The following is a 22,854-nucleotide window of genomic DNA, read 5'->3' as shown; positions in this document are numbered from 1 at the left end:
CCGCCCTTTTACCGCACATTTCCCCTCCCCTTGCTCATTTCGCACGACGCAGCGGTTGGGAACACAGACATTTTCGGAGCTGGAGCCGCCACTACCGCCGCCATTTTGTGTCTGTGGAGAAAGAAGCGTCTGTGGCGGCTGGAAGTGGACGGAGATCACCCTTGAGACGGCGGCGTTTCATACCCGAGGTTCCCCCTGTGTCGTCCCCCAACCCCCCTCCGCGGTCAGCATGTGGTGAAGCCGGAGCCGCGAGAGACCCGGGGAGAGGAAGAGGAGTCGGAAGGGAGGCGGGGTGTCGAGAGCGGCTTCAGCTTCAGCTGCGGCGGACCTCGGAGGGGGGCCGCGGCGCAATGTCAGAGCAGACGCCGGCCGAGGCCGGTACTGCGGGGGCCCGGGAGGACGCCTGTCGGGATTATCAATCATCACTCGAAGACCTGACCTTCAATAGCAAACCGCACATCAATATGCTGACCATTCTAGCCGAGGAGAACCTGCCCTTCGCCAAGGAGATCGTCTCTCTCATCGAGGCCCAAACCGCCAAGGTTTTTATACACCCCGCAGCCTCCTATTCTTCTAATACTCCCTGATTTTAGTGTCAGCCTCATCCCAGGTCTCGCTTCCATCCAAAGGGGGACAGTGTTCCTCCTCTCCAACCCTCCACCTCCAACTCAGGCTCGGTCTTTGGCCCAGGCTTCGAGCGTGGGCCTCTCTCGTGGGGGAGGGAGTGGGGAGGATAAAGGGTGGAGTCCCACTTCCGCTTACCAACTCCCTATTTAGGCCACCGCATTGTATATCCCGACACTCACGCTTTGAATAGAGCCCTTTGGGGAGGGGGAGACTTAAAAGGCAGTTTGTGGTGTGGGGAAGTAAGAGTTAAAACCATTTTAAACCCCCCGGGAGGGTGGGGTGGTGGGTCTCCTATTCCCAGTGCTCCCCCCTGCCCCCCCCCCCGTACCCTTTTGGGTAATTGTGCTCTGTGGGTTGGAAGGAGGTGAAGGGGGACCTGGGAGCGAGCTGTTGGTGGGTGGGAATAGGGAATTGGCCCCGAGTGGAGCAGCCGCCTGTTAGGAGCCCAACATGGCGCCTGAAAAGCACATGATGCGAAAGGGAAGAGAGGAGAATCCATTCCCTGCCAGCCAGGCAGCTGCTCACACCCGTCAGCCCCGTTTTGGGGTGGGGGCGGCTAGATGTAAATTGTATTCTCCTATCGGAGGGTCTAATTTGCCCCAAAATACGGGAAATTGGGGGTGAGGGTGGGGTTTGGGTGGGGGGAGGAGATTTTATCCAACCTGTAGGTGGAGAACTGGCCCAGTGGGTAACACGTAACTTGTAGTTTTTTTTGAAAAGTTCAGTCCCTCCTCCTCTTCCTTTTCTCTTTTCCTCCCTTCCCTGATAGTGAAGACGTGCTTTTCTTCACCCCTTGACAGAAGTGGTCCTCTGCCACCCTTTATTTCCCTGTAGTCCTCCTCTTCTGTGGATTCATGTGGGAGCGATATGTCATTTAAGTTACTGTTAAACTTAGTTACCATAATGAGTTTTAATAGCTTCCCAGTATTACGTTCTAAGTTATTTTTCAAGCTTGTACTTACGGTTTAGTTTTTTCTAGTTGTTAGTGATTGAAATTAACAGGATGAGCCTCCTTTTAGCAGAGTGAACCCCTTTTAAAAGGCCACTTTAACAACAACCACCAATATATTGTTTAGAGGCGGTTTCTGTCTAGTGTACAACTGAGTGGTCTGACTCTAATAAATGGTTTTGAAATGTGTGACTGGTATTATAAAATTTGTGAATAAAACATATAAAATATGTACTTGTCTTTTTTATTTACCTTTGTAAGGTGTAGAATCTGTTTCCAAGAACTTATTTTTATCTACGTGGTTGTGTGTTTTAAACAAAAGTCTTTAAGTGACTTGGGTTCATTCTTTAGGTTCCATCCACTCTTTTGGGTAAATCTGTTCACAAGATACACGGTTTCAGGTGGTCCTTTCATTCCTTAATTTAAAGAGGACAAAAAGTAAAGGTTATTTGTTTTGTTTTTAAGGGCCCAACAAGTTTGTCATGCTCAGTCTGACAGCTAAAATACAAGTCTTCATTCACCTTTTCCTGTGAATGTCTGAAACAGCTATTGTTCTTTTTTTTTAAAGTATGAGACTTAAAAAGGAAGCATTCCTCATACTCAACATCCTTTTTATTGATACCACAAACATGTTGGACGTGAAAACTTAGTTTCTGCCTTGTTGAAGGCTTAACTTGACATTGAATGCCTTTTTAAAAAGAAACTGCACTTTAAAAAAAAATAACATTGATTAAAAAAATCTAATTACCTAGTATTTTCGGGATTACTAATATCCACAGAGCCTAATATTTAGCAGTTTAAGTTGTCACTCCACAGTTTCCTTGCTGGTTTTTAATGGATCCTGAAGACCTTCGAGAAGTGAAAACTAAATGCTGACTATAGTGACCACATTAAAATTTGTATTTGTGTATGGCTACACAGAGTGGTGAAAATAGATGGACTATTTGCTGATAAAAGCTGAATTTTTTTTTTTTGGGGGGGGGGGCACACATTTCCTGGTTATTTTTGGAAAGCCAGGTTGAGGAAAAGATGTAAAAGTCACCGGGGAAGAAATCAGGGTTGGGATTGAGGGTGAGGGGAGGGATTTTCTGTCATTTGGTAGCAAACTGGCTTGGTTTTGTGTTTTCTGGAGGCAAATGTTTGTGTCATTATTCTCTTAGCGTCTCAGCGTTACTAAACTTAAGGATTCACACCTAATTTAACTCTTCCCATGAGGCAGTAGTAGTGAAAAAATATTACATACAGGATTCACTTGTACAATAAAAAATTAGCCTACTGAACAGATTTTGGTTTTAAAGAGAGCCTGTCTTCGTAAGTACAACAATGACTAAAATGGTGTAAAACATAACATGGTAAGAAAAAGACACAGCAATAAAGCATTTGACATGTTGGTATTTACTAGTTTACCCACATGCAGTGGCCTTGTGAACCCTTTAATTAGAAAGGACCGTAAGAAATTTTTCATACAGAGCTATTCGAGGGTTTCCTTGGCCAGCTTTGTAAAGGTGTTATCAGAAGCAAGAGCACTTCCACACACTTGTATGGGCAATTGGTTTTGTGAAATAATGGCATTGTGTACTGCAGAACTGTGAGCCTACCCTAGCTACAGGTAGCTATGGGTAAGTTTTGTTCAGGGTTAAGATTCCAATACACATGGGATGGATAAATGGGGATGACTTTTTTGTTTTTGTTTTTAAATCATGGGTGCTCCTATGGAGCTGGAGTTAACACTTAGTTTATATGGTGTGTCTTAATGCTCCTCAAGTCTGTGAACCTGCTGATGCTTTCTGGAAACTTGCTGTACATTCTAAAAGCCAGTGCTGGGTAGGCATTGCAGTTGAACTGGGGCAACATTTCTTTGCTTTGGAAAGGGCTACCTGTATCAGCATCACCACACTGGCTTTGCACAAATTTAGAAACTCTGGTTTGTGCATGTCAGAGGAAAAATATTTCGACGGAGAGCCCATGCTGTGAAGAAAATCTTCAGGACAAAACCTGGTTTCCAGAGTCAAGTTCGACCTGATTTACATGACTCAGCAGCTGCTCCATCCAGTTTTTCTTGTATCAGTAACAACTTGCACTTTCCTGCATGTTCATGTGCAAGAGTGTTTTTTGCCATTAACTTCATATGTGAAGTGTACTTAATTTCTTTGTTCATTGGATTATAGAGAAGTAATCCTAATGATTTTACAGGTAACAAATGTATGATAGACTTTAACATATAAAATATGCCTATGGAAATTAGGGTTTCTGCCAGAAGTCTGGAAACTTCATTGAGTCTATGCACACTATAATAAGTTAATGTCACAAAAACTTACACTTGGTTACAGAAAATACCCCTGTTACCCTGTGGTCACTTAAAACACAGGTTTTGTTTTTGTTTTTGTTTTACCATATGAACCTGACATTCCATTGAATGTTAAATGTATTAAAGGTTACAGTTTTTTTTGTAGTTCTGAGCTTATATGCTCAACTAAAGATCATTGTAAGAGATGAGAACTTGGTTGAACATTTAAGTTTCATAAAGGTTAACTCAAAAGTATTTAGGGTCAATGAAAATGGAATTCTGTATTGTAGGTTTGAAACCTCACTTTTAAAAGTAATTCTATGGTGTGGTGACAATTCGTTATACTAAACTTCTCAGTTTCTTTTTATCACTTCAGGCTCCTTCCTCAGAGAAGCTTCCTGTTATGTACCTTATGGATTCTATCGTGAAAAACGTTGGAAGAGAGTATCTCACTGCCTTTACTAAAAATCTAGTTGCAACATTTATTTGTGTGTTTGAAAAGGTATATATGCATTTAGAAACATTTGAATTTTTTTAGAAAATGTGTTCCTGATGAAATAAATACTGTCTTTGTGTTGGGTTTTCTTGGGTGGTGAAATGTTTAATTCTTTTGGATCTTTATCAAGTACCATTCTAAAGTTAGTGTTTTATGTAGATTTTTAAAGCAGATTCTAGGAGTTTTACATTGTCCATTCAAGAATAGATGGGTTTGCTTTTAGAATTTGTTTTGTTTTGTTTTTAATTGTGTTTGTTCATTTGATTGAAGATCTGTTCCATCACTAGAACGTGGGCAAAAAGATCTGAAGCTGTCAAGAGTACTTCACATGTCATTGTTTAGGTTTCTGGTGTTAGGATGTTGACTATTCCTATCAGAAAAAGAAAAGCATAATTTTCCAGTGTGTCTCAACCTTTGATTGGTGCCTGAAACTTCTGTGATTTTTTATTTCTTCCTAGAAATGTTTTCTCTTGTTTCTTTGTTCAAGTATGTTTTATGTGAATGTTCTAGGTATGTGTGAATGGTGGGCTAGTTAATTGCTTCAGGTTATTTTGGAAATACTTTTAACTCCCACTTAGTGTTTAGAAGAAAGGCTTGTTAGTTTCAATACCTAGAGAAACTAGGCAGATTCCTTCCATAACATTGTATCTGATAGTTTTGTTAATAGAGTATTTTGTTGAGGAAGGCAAGGGATTTGCTGGAGTAATCAATTCTCTTCCTGGAAGGCTTTATCTTTAACACTGAGCAAAAGGACATTTATAAGCAATTTAGTTTTAAATATGTTTCCTAACAAAAAATTGATAGTTCTTTTATTAGCTGCATCTGTTGTGTTTGGAGAACTCTTAGTTGTCAGACTTGGGGAACTGGGATTATTTTGAAAGAACTATTATGAGATTTTACTTGTTTGTAAGAACAGAAAATGTGTAGCCGCTACTTGGAGTAATTTTTTTTTTAAGTTCCTAGAAAAAATACTGTTAGTATATGCAGAAGAAATTTGGAAAGCTGTATTTCTAATTTTATTAAGAAGCTTGTTAATAGTGTATTATAGACCTTGGCTAAGGACTGCTTACCTGAAGCTGTAGTCTAAGGAGACCCCAACTTCTGGGGAACTAAACTAGCCTCTTGGTTTCATTTTCATTATGTTCAAATTTAGTTGGGTTTTTGGTAGAATACCGTTTATTGGATTTAATAGGGCCTTGATACTGCATTTGATGAAAATGACTTTATAGTAAATACAATTCTCTAAAGACTTGAATACGGTCAAGGCTTTAACCTAAAGTTAAAATTCTAACTCAGTTTTTCCAGGTACTAGGTTTCTATGATAGCTAGTTTTTGCATATCATTGTTGTTATTCCCATCACAAGCATGAGCAGATAAATTATATAAAACTGAAACTCATCAGTGGGTAGGATTTTCGTGGATTTCAATTTTTAAGGTGACTTCCATACCACAAATAACTTGGTCATAGATGCCAACCAAATTGTATTGCAGGAAATTGGTTAGTGAGTGAGTTTTGTTTTAATAAAGTTTAAGCCTATTTTCTAGTTGTTTTACACTTTTTTTCAGAGTAAGAGTAACTTAAGGAATGCTGTGTCAGTCCCTAAAATTTGGAAACATTTTGTACTATTAAAATCATAAATTATTGCTTAGTTTGCTTTATACAGGCCAGGGGATAGCGACAAATTTTTCCAATTTTTTTTTTTTGAGGGAGGAATTTCTTGATGTTTACAAACCAAATACACCTTTAGTAAGTTATTGTTATGTATATTTGTGAATGAGTAGAATGTTTGCTATACAGAGATTTATGTAGCTTTAATACTTAATATTTAAAACATTCTATAGTAACTTAACAAGCCATAGAATTGTTCTGTTGTTCTAGGTGGATGAAAATACTAGAAAAAGTTTATTTAAATTACGTTCCACATGGGATGAAATATTCCCTTTGAAGAAACTTTATGCCCTGGATGTCAGAGTCAATTCGTTAGATCCTGCTTGGCCCATTAAACCTCTGCCCCCCAATGTGAATACATCTAGCATCCATGTGAATCCTAAATTTTTAAATAAATCGGTAAGTTCTCATATGAATTTTGATTTATCAAAAATTGCTCGCTAGAAAGAAATCTCAAGACTGCCCTGTGCTGAGTCAGTATAGTTAAAATGTTTTTCTACTCAGGTTCACAGTGTATTTAAAAATACATTCTCCTTATTTAGGTATCACATAATATGCTTACTTTGGTTTTTAAGTTTTTGAAAAATTTTCTGTTTGCTTTTAAACATGATTGGCCATTTATGATTATGGATAGTATTTAAGAGATAAGCTGATAATTTTTTTTCCCCCTTAGCTGCTTTTTTAGCTGTGAAATACATATTTTTTTAACCCACTGTTTTTTCTTATAGCCTGAAGAGCCTTCAACACCTGGCACAGTGGTCAGTTCCCCTAGCATCTCCACTCCTCCAATTGTTCCTGATATACAAAAGAATCTTACCCAAGAACAACTAATAAGGCAGCAGTTACTGGCAAAACAAAAACAGTTGTTAGAACTTCAGCAGAAAAAGCTGGAGCTTGAGCTAGAGCAAGCTAAGGCACAACTGGTAAGTAGAAGATATTGGCATTTTAAATATTTTAAACCTGTCTTCTGGTAAAGAGAAGTAATTAGTATTTTGTGTTTGAATTGTATAAACAAATTATTTTTATTAGTAGTGTGTTCTTTTTCCCACTTTAATTTTGCAGATTATGGTATGTTAGACCAAATTTGTAATTCCTTACTGTAAAAGTCACTTGAATGTAAACTACACTATTTTATTCCAAATATTTTTTCTATTAGTTGCTATCTTTTAAGATAGCACCTTAGTTTTATTAACATAGGTGAATTTAATACCTGTCCCAAGATGGTAGGTGGGTTATTGTGAATGTTTTTACATAGTCTTTAATGTTTTTTGAGCTTAGGTTTCATGAGTAGAAATCTGGTTCTTAGAAGCCTACAAAAGAAAAGTTGTCACAAAAGTAAGGAGGGCAGGAAGATTACATATTCCCCTGCATGAATGACCTTTTACTAAGTCACTTTTACTTAACACTTGAATTTGAGAGGAAGTAGAGGAAGGCAAAATTTTCTAAGTTCATTATCATTGACATTAGGAGGAAATAAATTTTATGTCCTAAAATTTAGCTGGAATGACTCTTTGACACTTGTGCACTTGGGATACAGTGATTTATTTAGCAGTTTCTTAGTAGAAGTCTGGCTCAGAATCCTGAATAATTAGGAAAATATTATAAAAACCCAAAGTAAAGGACTAGTAAGAAACAAGAAGCTCCAAAAGTACATGGACTTTCTCTTCTTTTCATTTTAATCGCTACTTGAACACAAGAAGTATATAGCATAAATGTATTATTGAATGGATTTATTGAATAAACATTACATTCTTTAGGTTTTGATTTCCTGACAAAAAATCTTCATGTTTTATGTATTAACATGAACATTTATTTTGTATTTCAGGCAGTATCTCTTAGTGTTCAGCAGGAGACATCCAACTTAGGTCCTGGATCAGCACCATCCAAATTACATGTTCCACAAATTACCCCTATGGCAGTTAAACCTCCCCATCAGGTTCCTGTGCAACCTGAGAAAAGCCGTCCAGGTCCATCCTTACAAATTCAGGATTTGAAAGGAACTAATCGGGATCCCCGTCTTAATAGGATGAGTCAACATTCTTCGCATGGAAAGGATCAGAGTCACAGGAAAGAATTCCTAATGAACACATTGAGCCAGTCTGATATTAAGACAAGCAAAACTGTACCCTCTGAAAAACTAAATTCATCCAAGCAAGAGAAAAGTAAATCAGGTGAAAAAATAACCAAGAAAGAACTTGACCAATTAGATTCTAAATCTAAATCTAAATCTAAATCACCATCACCTTTGAAAAACAAATTATCCCACACAAAAGACTTGAAAAATCAAGAATCTGAAAGTGCAAGGGTGTCTGATATGAGCAAGAGAGATCCGAGGTTAAAAAAACATCTTCAGGATAAGACTGATAGCAAAGATGATGATGTAAAAGAGAAGAGAAAAACTACAGAAAAAAAGGATAAAGATGAGCACATGAAATCATCTGAACACAGACTGGTTGGAAGTAGAAATAAAATCATCAATGGCATCGTACAAAAGCAGGATACAACAACAGAAGAATCAGAAAAACAAGGGACAAAACCAGGGAGATCAAGTACTAGAAAGCGATCAAGATCGAGATCACCCAAGTCTCGGTCACCAATTATACATTCTCCGAAGAGAAGAGATAGGCGGTCACCCAAACGAAGGCAGAGGAGTATGTCTCCAACTTCGACACCCAAAGCTGGTAAGATTCGGCAATCAGGAATTAAGCAGTCACATATGGAAGAGTTTACGCTACCTTCTAGGGAAGAGCGAAATGCCAAAAGAAGTAATAAACAAGATATTCGAGATCCAAGGAGAATAAAAAAGACTGAAGAGGAACGACCACAAGAAGGTGCAAATCAACATTCTACAAAGTCGGGCACTGAACCAAAGGAGAATGTAGAAAATTGGCAAAGTTCCAAGTCTACCAAAAGATGGAAATCTGGTTGGGAAGAAAATAAAAGGTAGGATTTTAACATTTTTAATCAAGGAAAATGTACATTTTGAAATGTGTTAATTTAAAAATTGGGTGATACTTATTGGATGCTATAGTTAGTACTTATTTTTTCTATTTATTTATTAATAAATAGAAACTCTCTGGATGAAATACCGTTATTATTCCTGTTTTACAGATAAGGAAACAAGTTTAAAAAGGTTAACTAGTCTACCTAAAGCTGCACATCTAGGACATGGAAAAATTAGAATTCATGTGTGATTTTCCTGACTTCAGATTTTGTGCTCTTAATCGTGTAACTTTTATAGTTAAATATATTTATTTTAACCAGATCTTTTGGAATATGGTTTTGAGAAATTTAAAAATTTTTTATGAACTGTAACATACTGCTTTTATGGTTCCAGCTTACAACAGGGTGATGAACATAGTAAATCTCCTCATCTAAGGCATAGGGAGAGCTGGTCAAGCACTAAAGGAATTTTGTCACCTCGGGCCCCAAAGCAGCAGCATCGATTAAGTGTAGATGCCAATCTTCAGATTCCTAAAGAGTTAACTCTTGCAAGCAAAAGAGAATTACTTCAAAAGGTAGTTACTATGATCACATGTAGTCATTATTCTCTTTTGTCTAAGTTTTTTTTTTTTAAGTACTTTTTATATTTAAAATATTTGATTTCCTTTTATCACCCCTACACAGACGAGTGAACGTTTAGCATCTGGTGAAATTACACAGGATGAGTTCCTTGTTGTTGTGCATCAAATTCGACAGCTATTTCAGTATCAAGAAGGTAAACATAGATGCAGTGTACGGGATAGTCCTACAGAAGAAAATAAAGGTGGATTAAAAAAGAAACCTCTCTTATCTGATGCTGAATTAACCTACTATGAACATAAAGCAAAACTGAAAAGGACACAGGTTCAGCATTCATTTCCAAGACTTGATCTCTTAGATCCTGATATTTTTGACTACCCTTTGACTGATGCCTTGTTGTCTGGAATAGAATGTGAGCCATCCAAAAGTAAACATGCAAGTAGGAATAGTGGAGCACAGTTTGACAGAAAAGAACAATTTAGTGAAAGAGCAAGACGTCTTTCTCCTATATCTGGGAGTCGTACTTATGCTGAGAATCTTTCACCCCATGAGGGCCGGAGAAGACATGACGAGCAAGTCTCTGCTAAAGGTAGAAAAAGTTAAATCAGATTATGCCTATTGAATCACACAGCAGTGAAGGGAAAATGAACAAGCTAAGTGGGGATGGATTTTTGTGACTGTTCAGACTACCTTTTGTTTGTTTTGTTTTGTTTTTTTCCCCTCAAAGGGAAGGGAAGGGAGCTAATATTTACTAGGCCACCCTGTGTGTTAGGTATTTTCTTAGGTTCCTTATATATGTAATCTGATTTAATCTTTACAACCCAGTTAAATATGTATTAACCCATTTTACAGATAGGGATCAAGACCAGAGAGGTTAAATAACTTGCTCTCAAAGTCAAATAATTAGATGACAGAATGGGGATTTTTTTTTTTTTTTTTAACCCAGGTGTGTCTGATTCCAGCAGGCATTCTTTTACCTGCTGCTTGATTATGCTGTCTTTTCCTTCCCCCATAATAAAGTGAGATAGTTTTGGATAGTTCTGGCTAACCGTTTACATGAAAGTAGAAGATTGGAGATACTTTGATTAAAAATTCAGATTCCAGGAAAAGTAACTTTTTTTTTCCTTTTTAAAAGGTGTACGAGAAGAGCAGAGATCACCATTCAATGATCGTTTTCCACTTAAGCGACCTAGATATGAAGATTCAGATAAACCATTTGTAGATAGCCCAGCATCAAGATTTGCCGGCCTTGATACAAATCAGCGACTTACAGCTTTAGCTGAAGATAGACCATTATTTGATGGACCTGGTAGGCCATCAGTAACAAGAGATGGCCCAACCAAGATGATTTTTGATGGACCTAATAAATTAAGCCCTAGAATTGATGGACCTCCTACACCAGGTTCTCTTCGGTTTGATGGGTCACCAGGACAAATGGGGGGAGGTGGCCCTTTGAGATTTGAAGGACCACAAGGTCAGCTAGGAGGTGGGTGTCCTTTGAGATTTGAAGGTCCTCCAGGACCAGTAGGGACACCTTTGCGGTTTGAGGGGCCGATTGGTCAAGCAGGAGGAGGTGGTTTTCGGTTTGAAGGTTCTCCTGGTCTGAGGTTTGAGGGATCTGCAGGTGGTTTGCGATTTGAAGGACCAGGGGGCCAGCCCGTGGGTGGTCTCAGGTTTGAGGGACATCGGGGTCAACCTGTGGGTGGTCTAAGGTTTGAGGGACCGCATGGTCAGCCTGTGGGTGGACTTAGATTTGATAATCCCCGAGGTCAGCCTGTTGGTGGACTTAGATTTGAAGGTGGTCATGGTCCATCAGGGGGTGCAATGAGGTTTGATGGACCTCATGGTCAGCCAGCAGGTGGGATCAGATTTGAAGGCCCTTTGCTACAGCAGGGAGTTGGAATGAGGTTTGAGGGCCCCCATGGTCAGTCAGTAGCCGGTTTGAGGTTTGAAGGACAACATAATCAGCTCGGTGGGAACCTTAGGTTTGAGGGTCCACATGGTCAACCAGGGGTTGGGATCAGGTTTGAAGGACCGTTAGTCCAACAGGGAGGTGGAATGAGGTTTGAAGGTCCTTCTGTGCCAGGAGGTGGCCTGAGAATTGAAGGGCCTCTGGGTCAAGGTGGTCCAAGATTTGAAGGTTGTCATGCTTTAAGGTTTGATGGGCAACCAGGTCAGCCATCTCTTTTGCCCAGATATGATGGATTACATGGGCAGCCAGGTCCTAGATTTGAAAGAACTGGTCAGCCAGGCCCACAGAGATTTGATGGACCACCTGGACAGCAGGTTCAACCAAGATTTGATGGTGTACCTCAAAGATTTGATGGTCCACAACACCAGCAAGCATCAAGGTTCGATATTCCTCTTGGTCTTCAAAGCTCACGATTTGACAATCATCCTTCACAGAGGCTTGAATCAGTATCTTTCAGTCAGACTGGTCCATATAATGATCCACCTGGCAATGCTTTTAATGCCCCATCCCAAGGACTACAGTTTCAAAGACATGAACAAATGTTTGATTCACCTCAAGGACCAAATTTTAATGGACCACATGGCCCTGGAAACCAGAGCTTCTCCAATCCCCTTAACAGAGCTTCTGGACACTATTTTGATGAAAAGAATATACAGAGTTCCCAATTTGGAAACTTTGGCAATTTACCTGCTCCAATAACAGTGGGGAATATTCAGGCATCTCAACAGGTAAGTCGGCTGCAGTTATTTTAAAATGATGTTATATGCAGATATGAACTGTTTTTAATATTTTGGGATATTTGTTTACATAGCAGCAACATATAAAAGTCCTACTTCACTCTGGACAACAAATACAGTATTTGTATGTCTGTACAGTAATTGTCTTTTACAGTCTACTTTGTGATGCAAAGTATGGCGACCAAGCAGGGTGATCAAAAAAGAATTTATAGATTGATAATTCAAGCAGGGTTTGATATCTCTGGGAAGGAGTCAGTTCAGGAGTTCTGGCCTCAGCTTTGCTGTTAACTAGTTGTTATGATTGTGTATAGGTCACATCTCTTGATTATCATTTCTGTTTGTAAAATAAGGGAAAACAAAAGGGAAAGCACTAGTAAAGTGGTTCCTGTAAGGTCACACAGGTTACTGGCTACCTTATATTTGCATAGTATCTTAAACTTTTCTAGGAAGCTTCACATTCTCCATTCCTTATAATGCTGTGAAACAGGTAAGGGAAAGTATTTTCCTTTTTTGTAGAAAGTCTAGAAATGAAGCGACCCAGTCAAGTTACACTTGTAAACGTTTATTGTAGAAAACAGGCCTTATTATATTTTCAGTATATATGTTTAAATTGTTAAAAGTTTTAATTAAAACATAGAATGGATGTTCTTAAAACCAAGGTTTTTCTTAAAGGTTCTTACTGGTGTTGCGCAGCCAGTAGCATTTGGGCAAGGACAACAGTTTTTGCCGGTTCATCCACAAAATCCTGGAGCATTTGTTCAGAATCCTTCAGGTATGTACTTTCTGAACTTTGTGTTTTTTCAAACATATATTTTGTTGAGTAGCTACTTTATCGATTTTAGGAAATGATGATTTTGAGAGGGCATATGCAGTTTAAAGAAATTTAATCTGGCTGGAAGTTTTTTGTTCTCTTTCTGAGTTTACATTGTTGATGTTTATTCACACTGATCCTGTTTAAAGCTAGAGGTGGTTAGCTAGGATTTTGTAGACCATAAAAGAGAGAGAAGGGAAGTTTAGGGGATGGGGTAGGAGGGTGACATTTTTGTTGAGGTAAAATGACATAAATCATAAACCTCAGAAATCTCACTTACTTGATATTTTGAGTTTTTGTTCTGTGCCTATGTGTATGTGATAATCCAGTAAACATTAAGTGAGTACTGGGAACATTGCCTTACAAAGTGGATTCTTTCATGTCTTTATGGGCTCTCAAATAGTAATTGTACATGCTGTGTTAAAAAAAATAGAAATGGGGCACCTGTCTGGCTCAGTTGGTAGAGCATGTGACTCTTGATCTTGAGGTTGTAAGTTCAAGCTCCATATTGGGCCTAGGGAAAAAAGGGAAAAAAGTGTGGCTCCTTAGTCAGGTCCCCTAATAAGCTCTTTTATGGGGTGAGGCATAACAGTATTGCTGTGGATATAATAACAGTATTGGATATGAGAGCTTTTAAAAGTGAATTTTAGTTTTAGTATAACAGGAAGTATATAAATAATGGTGATTTATAAAACAACTACAAAGTTTTAGTGTACTGAGAACTACCCAACCAAATTATAGTGGTACTTGCTTTATTTCTGAATCATTAAAACAGACATTTTCGGAAACATGCTCTAGTGTGGCACTGTTTAGTTTAAGAAATTTTCCAGAACTTTTAAGTTTTAAAAGTTTTCCAGAACTTTTAAAGTAACTAGGGAAGTCCTAGCCAAGCTTTAGTTTATGCTTTAGCTTTTTTTTTTTTTTTAAAGATTTTTATTTATTTGACAGAGATCACAAGTAGGCAGAGAGGCAGGCAGAGAGAGGAAGCAGGCTCCCTGCTGAGCAGAGTGCCCGATGTGGGGCTCGATCCCAGGACCCTGAGATCATGACCTGAGTGGAAGGCAGAGGCTTAACCCACTGAGCCATCCAGCGCCCCATATGCTTTTGTTCTTAAACTGTGGCATCACAAGAGTTCATTCAGTTAATTTGAAAGCTTTTTCAAAAAAACTTCTGGATTGACAATTAGGATTAATTAATTTTCTTATGTTGTTTGTTGTCATTATAATGAAAAGGGAATTAAGGAATTGGGATCTAAAATCAGAAGACCAGGATGTTAGAAGCTATACTACTTTATAGGTGGGCAGGGTATAAGCAAATATCTTCTCTGTGATTCATTTGCTTCCTCTGTAGACAGAAGACAACAAAGTCAGTATTTGCCTGTGATTTTTTTTTTTTTTTAAGAGAATCAAATAAGGTAGTATATGGAAAAGTACTTTATAACTTCTACTATATTAATATATTTTCCTTTAGAACTTTTTTTTTTTTTTTAAAAGATTCCGTCTATATTTATTTGACAGCAATCACAAGTAGGCAGAGAGGCAGGCAGAGAAAGAGGAGGAAGCAGGCTCCCTGTTGAACAGAGAACCTGAAGCAGGGCTCCATCCCAGGACCCTGGGATCATGACCTGAGCCAAAGGCAGAGGCTTTAACTCACCTGAGCCACCCAGCAGGCGCCCCTCAGTTTTTCTTTTTGAATAGAGGATTTGTTGTGTTGGGGTTGGTGGCACGAGATAGTGTGCAAAAAACTGCGATTTTTTTTTTCCCCTTTTCGTAGGAGAATAAAACAAATTTTCTTTCTGTGTTTATAACTTTGGTGTGCATGTGTATACATACAGGGCATAGCCATGTCACAGAAAATATGTGATTTTTCTTTTAGGTTGGAGGTATTGAGTGAGATGTTAGCTATGCCTTCCTACTTCGAATTGTTTTTAAAGAAATGGGAGGGCTACCTGGGTGGGTCAGTGGGTTAATAAGCCTCTGCCTTTGGCCTCTGCCTTCGGCTCAGGTCATGATCTCAGGGTCCTGGGATCGAGCCCCGCATTGGATTCTTTGCTCAGCAGGGAGTCTGCTTCCCCGCCCCCTCTGTCTGCCTCTCTGCCTACTTGTGATGTCTGTCAAATAAATAAAATCTTTAAAAAAAATTATTAAAAGAAAATAAAGATATGAAAAGAATTCATTGTTCTATATTCAGCTTAAGATTTCTTTAAAATGAAAGTAAAAACACCCCTTTCTTAGTAGTAAATATACTTATATGCTCATATATTCATTTATTTTTTTTTTAAGATTTATTCATTTGAGAGAGAGTAGGGGGAAAGGGCAGAGGAAAATAATCTAAAGGAGACTCCCCGCTGAGCCCCAACCCTGAGATCATAACCCGATCTGAAATCAAGAGTTGGAAGCCCAACTGACCAAGCCATCAAGCACCCCATGTTCATTAATTCATTTAAACATATTGATCATTTGCTATATGCCAGACATGATTATAGTAGGATTTATTGACTTTTTTTTTTTTTTTTTAAGATTTTATTTATTTGAGGGAGTGAGCAAGTGGGGCATAGGGACCAGCAGGCTCCCCACCACTGAGCTTGGAGCCCAACATGGGGCTTGATCAGCAGTAGCCTGAGCTTCTTTGCAAGTGCAATGCTTAAGCCAAGGTCAGAGGGGCAGGTACCCACCCTGTGGGTCACATGGCTTATCTTGCATTAGTTACCTTGGGTAGTCATGGGAGGAGGATGGAGGCAGGAGTCCTTTCACTTAGGCTTTGGGTATTTTTTTTTTCTCCCCTGTCTTGGAAATCCTGTGCTGTGAGATACCAGTCTATTCATCTATACAAAACTGTCTTTCCCAATATGGTTAGAAGATGAGAGATAGAAAGTGAGAAAGGTGGAAGTTGGAGCTAAAGGTGGTGCTGCTTTAAGTAGAAGGGAGAATGAGGCTTTCTGTTCTGTGTATTCTGTTCTTTTTTGGCATGGATTTGGATTTAATTAGGCAAATGTAGGTAATAACTTTTTAAAAAAATAACACATATAAAGCATTTCTATTATAAACACTTAAAGTACCAGTGTTTTCAGTGTTAGGTTTTAGTATTTATCCTAGAATATATTTTTAAGAGATGATGACCTGCTAACCTAAATGGAAAGTTCATTTGATGATCTTCTGAGATAATTACACTCATTCTTAACAAGATTTTGTCAAATTTGTTGGTGATAAGGCATCTTGAAGAAAACTTTAAAAAATGCTTAGTATAATACGCATTTTTAAGTTCTTTCAATTAAGAGTGTTATTTTTTTAAAGGCGGTCTTCCTAAGGCATATCCTGATAATCATCTCAGTCAGGTGGATGTAAATGAATTATTTTCAAAACTGCTAAAAACAGGAATTCTCAAATTGTCTCAGCCTGATTCAGCTACAACACGTAAGTATGGTTCTATACTTCATCTATACAGAATTTCAGTTAGTTACAAAGATGTATGTATAGTATAATGATATAAGTTATGATAAAAGTTTTTACAATAATTGACTTTTTTTCTGGAAATCAATCTCATTATAAGATTAATAATGAGATTCTTCAAAAATTTTTTAAGATGGCACTAATACCTTTATAGTGCATTGTTTCAATTAACATTCCTGCAAATATCATGCAGATTCTTCACTGTTCTTTATTCATTTAGTTTTTAAAAATAATTTGAATATTGATGAAATAAAATTTCATGAAAATTGACTTCTAAGTAATCAGGCCTAATTTCATTTATCAAAATAAAGAATTATATTTGTTTCCTTGGCCAGTAAATACAATGAATAGATAAGATGGGATTCTCTAGGTTTATAACACAGTAGTGTTGCCCTATGATAAGAATGCTAAGATATGTGGAATCTGAACAAAACAAGTGAACAAGCAAAACAACAATGGTAAATTTATAGACATAAAGAACAGATTGGTGGATACCAGAAGGGAAGGAGATAGGGGATAGTGAAATGTGTGCTAGATGGTAACTTGACTTTTCAGGTGGTCATTTTGTAATGAATAAAGATATTGAATTATTAAAAAAAAAAAAAAAAGAAGAAGAATGCTTAGAGAATGGTATTAAGAAATTTGTTCTGTTTTCTTTTTTTCAATTGAAGAAGTAAATGAAGTTGCTGCTCAGCCTCCCCCTGAAGAGGAGGAAGATCAAAATGAAGATCAAAATGTTCCAGATCTTACCAATTTTACAATTGAAGAATTGAAACAGTATGTAATCTAATTTTCTAATTTTTTAAGATAAAAAGGACATTGACTTTAAACATTGGATCTTATTATTAGTGCTATTCATTTTACCCCTCTTACTGTTTATAAAATTTAGAAGCATGTTTTTCTTATTTTTAAATTAGTGAAATAGATGTAAAATCAACTTCAGGAAGTTTTTAAGTTTTTAAATTATTTTAAAATATGTCTGCTGCACAAGTAATTTAGGCCAAAAGGCCATCTCTGAATTACTATTTTTTACTATCTGTGTTTGGTATAGTGAATATGGGGAGTTAAAATATTACCTGTTGATACTCTCATCTTTGTTTTATATCTTCATTTCTCTTAATCATTTTTTTCTGTATTTGATATTCTTATGCCTTTGAAGATATGAAAATGAGATTTTTATAGTCTGTTATTTAAGAAATTTTTTAAAAATCTATTTTCATTTCATAAGTAATGCATGTTCATTGTAGAACATTAGAAAATTCTGAGTCCATAGAATATGCAACTCTTTATCTCTGGGACATGAGTTCAAGCCCCACTTTGGCATGGAGCCTACTTGAAAAACAAAAAAGGAAATTAGAAAATTCAAATAAATAAAATCAAGACAATTAAATTAACCTACATTTCTCACATATCACCACTCATTTAACATTTGGTGCATATTTTTTCCTAATAGTCTATTGCTTGTATCACTTATATAAAAAACCTTAAAGGTGCTTTATGGGCTCATTATATCTTTATGGGTACTTAAAAAATATAGGCACCTAATGGTTATACCTTTTATAATAAGTTTTTTTCAAAGTAATTAACATAATTAAAGTTTTATAATGAAAGGCTTATAATAAAGGCTTATCGTAAAAGATGGCATCCTTCTAGTACTAATACTCACCTAGAATCATTTTTTAACTATTTTTAATTCTTAGTTATGGTTCTTTTCATTTATTTCTCTATTTCTTAAAAGATTGCCTGTATTTCTGATTTGTCACATTTCTTGATTTATCACATTTAGTCAATCTCTTCACTTCTTGAAAATGAAGATTGAGCTAGCTCTTTTACTGTCCTACCAACTCTTCCCATATAGTTATAAAACCATTTTTTATTAAATCATTATTTAGTATTAACAGTTAATAACTGCCATATTTGTTCAGTTAGTTGGTTTATATGCCTATTTCTTTCCAGATAGGGAGCCCAGAATTTTAAGAATTGATGCTAACCTCAATTACCCATTAGTCTAATTTTTCATTTTAGTAATCTATACTATTACTATTTCTTCTGTACCACTTTCACCTTTCTTTAGATGAGGGGTAGGGCAGTTTGCAGATGATCAGTCCATTTTTAGTTGGAAAGAAAACTGCACCAGGCCTATCAATAAGAGGATAGACCATGGCCCATATTCTAAAATTCACCAAAGTTATTTTAAAGAGGGTTATTGACACACTGTTAGAGAATAATACTGATTTTTGGGTATTGTTTCAGCAGGCTTTTGGCTGAAACATCATTCTGTTACGTAATAATGGCTTCACCATTTTTAAAATATGGAAAACTGAAATATTTTTAAGTGCCTTTTTTTGAAAAGCCATTTAGCCCTGACAGCAAAACTAAAGATAATTTCTGTATTTTTAAAAATAGACGTTATGATAGTGTTATAAATCGACTGTACACTGGTATTCAGTGTTACTCCTGTGGAATGAGGTTTACAACATCACAGACAGACGTATATGCAGATCACTTGGACTGGCATTATCGGCAAAATAGAACGGAAAAAGATGTTAGCAGAAAAGTCACTCATAGGCGTTGGTACTACAGTTTAACTGTAAGTAATCAATATATCCTCCAATCCATGTTTTAACCTTTAAATCATACCGTTAAGTGTATTTGTTTAAAAATTGCTGGAATTTAAGAGGCAGGGCGGGGGTTTGTGGGGGTAGGGAAGGGAAAAACAAAACAAGGTGGGATTGGGAGGAAGACAAACCATGAGAGACTCTTAATCTCACAAAACAAACTGAGGGTTGCTGAAGGGTGGAGGGGTAGAGGTAGGGTGATTAGGTTATGGACTTTGGGGAGGGTATGTGCTATGGTGAGGCTGTGAAATGTGTAAGTCTGATGATTCAGACTTGTACCCCTGGGGCAAATATACATTATATGTTAATAAAAATAATTTTTAATAATTAAATTGCTAGGAGTTATGAGTTTTCTGAATAGAATTTGACCCCTAGAATATAAAAAGTATTTTTAAATAATTTGAAGAGTATGTGTTTGGTTTTTGTTGAGATAAGAGTAGGACATGTTTCTTACAATTCTAAAATTCTAATTTTTCTGTGACTTTCTTTGGTAAAAATTGCATGGTAAATTTATCTTGTTAAAATCAGTACTTGTAATTCTAGAGGTAATGGAAATGAACATTAGAATCTTAATTGTTCAGTAGTTGCTTTATGTTGGCTGTTAGTTATGGGGGTTCACAGAGAAGGTAGAATTTTAAAAAAAGGAAGTGTTTTGTAGACAGATGTATCATTTTTCAATGCATTATATTGAAGATAAGCAGTAAAAGTTTAGAAACAAATGAAAATACTCATTTTAAATCAACTCCTTTTAAGGACTGGATAGAATTCGAGGAAATAGCTGATTTAGAAGAACGTGCAAAGAGCCAGTTTTTTGAAAAGGTGCATGAAGAAGTAGTGCTCAAAACTCAGGAGGCTGCTAAAGAAAAGGAGTTCCAAAGTGTACCTGCTGGACCAGCTGGAGCAGTTGAGGTGAGAGTATTAAATTTTCTACCTCTGGTAATGCCCCAGCTTCCTTATCAGTGATCAGCGACAGTGAAATGTTAACTCTTTTTGTATGGAAGAGAATGCAGGATCCTTAAAACTTATTTTGTATCTCTACTATATATTGAACTGCAGATAACTCTTTAATTCCTTCTTCTACTTAATAAAGTGTTTATATATTTTTGCCTCATGTGATTGAATGTGTTCTGTAAATTTCATTTTATGATTCTGTTTTAGAGTTGTGAAATCTGTCAAGAACAATTTGAACAATACTGGGATGAAGAAGAGGAGGAATGGCATTTAAAGAATGCTATTAGAGTAGATGGAAAGGTAATTTCCAGTTCTTTGTAACTGTTAAGATTATTTTTTAGGGGAGAACTTGCCACTTTGAATGAAAAGTGTTTGTTTTTTTATTTTTATAAGAAAGTTGTTTGTCTTTAGTTACAGTGTTTGAGTTGGAACGTATCTTGCCATCTTATTTTATATAAGAGGTCGCGTAACTAGGTAATGATAAACCCAGATGGGGTCTACTACATCTAGTCAGTCTTCTTTCTGCCTAACCACACTACTTTAATTTTGAGTTTGTATTTCATTATAAAGAACTGTTACTGTCTTCAGAGTGTATCATGTTATCTGTTTAAGCGTATAAAGCAAGTTAAAGGAGAAATTGGGATGGAATTTTTTTTAACCCACATTTTTAACAGTTGGTTTCGTTACCTTTTCAAAGATAGCTATTTTCTGGTGTAAATTAATCATATCAGAATAGTCCCTTAGAAATGAATATACATGTGAATACCTACTTTTTTTCTTCTTGCTTCAGATTTATCATCCATCATGTTATGAAGATTATCAAAATGTAAGTTCTTTTTGGTTACGGTTTGTTTTCATTTACATGAGTGAATTTTGTTATTTTTTGCATCAGAGCAATATTTTTATTTTAACCTTATTGATGTATTGAGCTGCGTTGATGTATCATTTAGGTTGTTCAAATATTCATGCTAGATTGATAGGATCTGATTTAAATTTTTGAAACTTCTGTATTCCGTTCTAGAGCAGTAGGCCTAGTGAAATGTTGGAGAAACTGAAGATAAGGATCATGATGGGAACAGGTTTCTAGAGTTAATGGGTAGCACTTAACTGCCCCCCCCCTTTTAGCCATGTAACATAGGAATAATTTTTAAATGATCACAAGTGAAATCTGAAATATCTGTTGACCTTAGACGTTCACACTTTCATGTTTGAGAGTAACCCCATTTCTTTAAGCCAAACCGTTCGGGAGGCAGTTTGGAAGATTTATTTAGATCATTAAAAGAGTAGAACTTTCTAGGACATTTTGATGGTTTGTGAGGTCAGAGTATTTGAAATTAGGATAGTCATAAAAATTCCAGAATATATGTAGGAGTTACCATGTTTGTGGGGTTAACTATAGAGGTATGTCTGATCAACTTCTTTTTGCCTTAAATTGGTTACTGCTTTTCTTGGCATAGATCATTGCTGAGCACGTATTAAATGCTCAGTATGTATACCTTTTATTTGACTGCTTTCATGGCGTGTCTTATGGGGGAGGAGGTATTTCAATTGGATTTGATATATGTATGTTTCTTTACCCATACAAGGGTCTTAAAAAACTAGTCATTTAATGTGGTATTTTGAACTTTAATCAGAACTTACAGAGCTTTTCATTTTGTAGACATCTTCATTTGATTGTACACCGTCTCCCAGCAAGACACCAGTTGAAAACCCTTTGAACATTATGTTGAACATTGTCAAAAACGAATTGCAGGAACCCTGTGAAAGTCCCAAAGTTAAGGAAGAACGAATTGATACCCCACCAGCTTGTACAGAGGAAAGCATAGCAGCACCCACTGAAATTAAAACAGAAAATGATACAGTCGAGTCAGTTTAAATAAAATGAGAAAGGTATGTTTTTCTTTTTAAAAAAAGCTGCTGTTGGATATAGAAGGTGAAGAATTTTTTATGTATATATAGACATATATCTATATAAATTGTCTAGCTGAGGCAGGGCCTTCAGCTACCATTTGGTTAATAAATACATTTTAGTATTTGCATTTCCTACTGCCTGCACAGTTTCAGGTGCTTCTTGTGTGAAAGTTCTGTAGATGTGTGCAAATTTAACAAAATGAAATTGTATGTGTAAAAATGTACGATTTTCACTTGTGAAACTGTAAATTATAAATAAAAAATATTTTTGCTATCCATGGAGTGTAATATTTATGCACACCATCAAATAAAGACAGTGTTTCTGTACTTTTTATTGGGTGAAAATGGAATTAAACAGCAACCTCAACGTAAGATTTTTTTCTAGTAGCTTCCCATGATTAAAGAAGCAAATTCTGGTTAGTTTTATCCTTCAAAAGAGGGGTCTGAGAGAGCACTGCAGGACTTTTCTCAAATAGAAAAGCCAGATTTGAAAATTTTTAAAAACGAAATAAAACTTTGCATATATATCTCTCTAGCTGTAGAGAACCATCTAGATGTCCATTTTTGAAAAGTATCTAATGAAGCAACTTTTATTGAAATTGGACACTGATGCCATCAAACGATTAACAAATATATTTAAGTACTGAAGGTGATTTTTTTTTAAAATGACATTTTCAAGTATGTCAAACAATTTAATGCAGATGAACATATTTCTATTTTAATTTACAGGGGAATCTGTAAGAATGTTCATTTGAAACATGGTTAACCTTTTTCCTTTGTTGGTTTTGACTGAATTAGATGGATACCATGAGATGTTAATATTCATACATGTAATAAATAGAATGATGAAGAAAC

The 22,854-nt window shown here is 36.5% G+C and overlaps 1 protein-coding gene across 2 annotated transcripts; it reads left to right on the top strand.

Moving 5' to 3' along the window:
* Positions 1–27: 27 nt before the first annotated feature.
* Positions 28–22,853, top strand: PCF11 (PCF11 cleavage and polyadenylation factor subunit). 2 transcript variants are annotated; one of them, XM_082682852.1, is made up of 16 exons: positions 28–542; positions 4,240–4,365; positions 6,239–6,427; positions 6,757–6,951; positions 7,854–8,971; positions 9,366–9,546; positions 9,656–9,746; positions 10,686–12,250; positions 12,932–13,031; positions 16,364–16,483; positions 17,191–17,296; positions 18,926–19,109; positions 19,891–20,046; positions 20,296–20,388; positions 20,879–20,914; positions 21,749–22,853. In XM_082682852.1, the coding sequence occupies exons 1-16, from the start codon at positions 351–353 to the stop codon at positions 21,962–21,964; spliced, it is 4,668 nt and encodes a 1,555-aa protein (XP_082538978.1). In that variant the 5' UTR covers positions 28–350; the 3' UTR covers positions 21,965–22,853. The 2 variants fall into 2 exon arrangements, with proteins under 2 accessions (XP_082538978.1, XP_082538977.1); XM_082682851.1 differs by having other exon boundaries at positions 9,656–10,139.
* Position 22,854: the final 1 nt, after the last annotated feature.

Source organism: Mustela nivalis (assembly GCF_964662115.1).
Source record: "Mustela nivalis genome assembly, chromosome: 9".
NCBI lineage: Eukaryota > Metazoa > Chordata > Mammalia > Carnivora > Mustelidae > Mustela > Mustela nivalis.
Note: the sequence above shows the minus strand (reverse complement) of the source record. Positions and strands in the feature narration are given on the sequence as shown.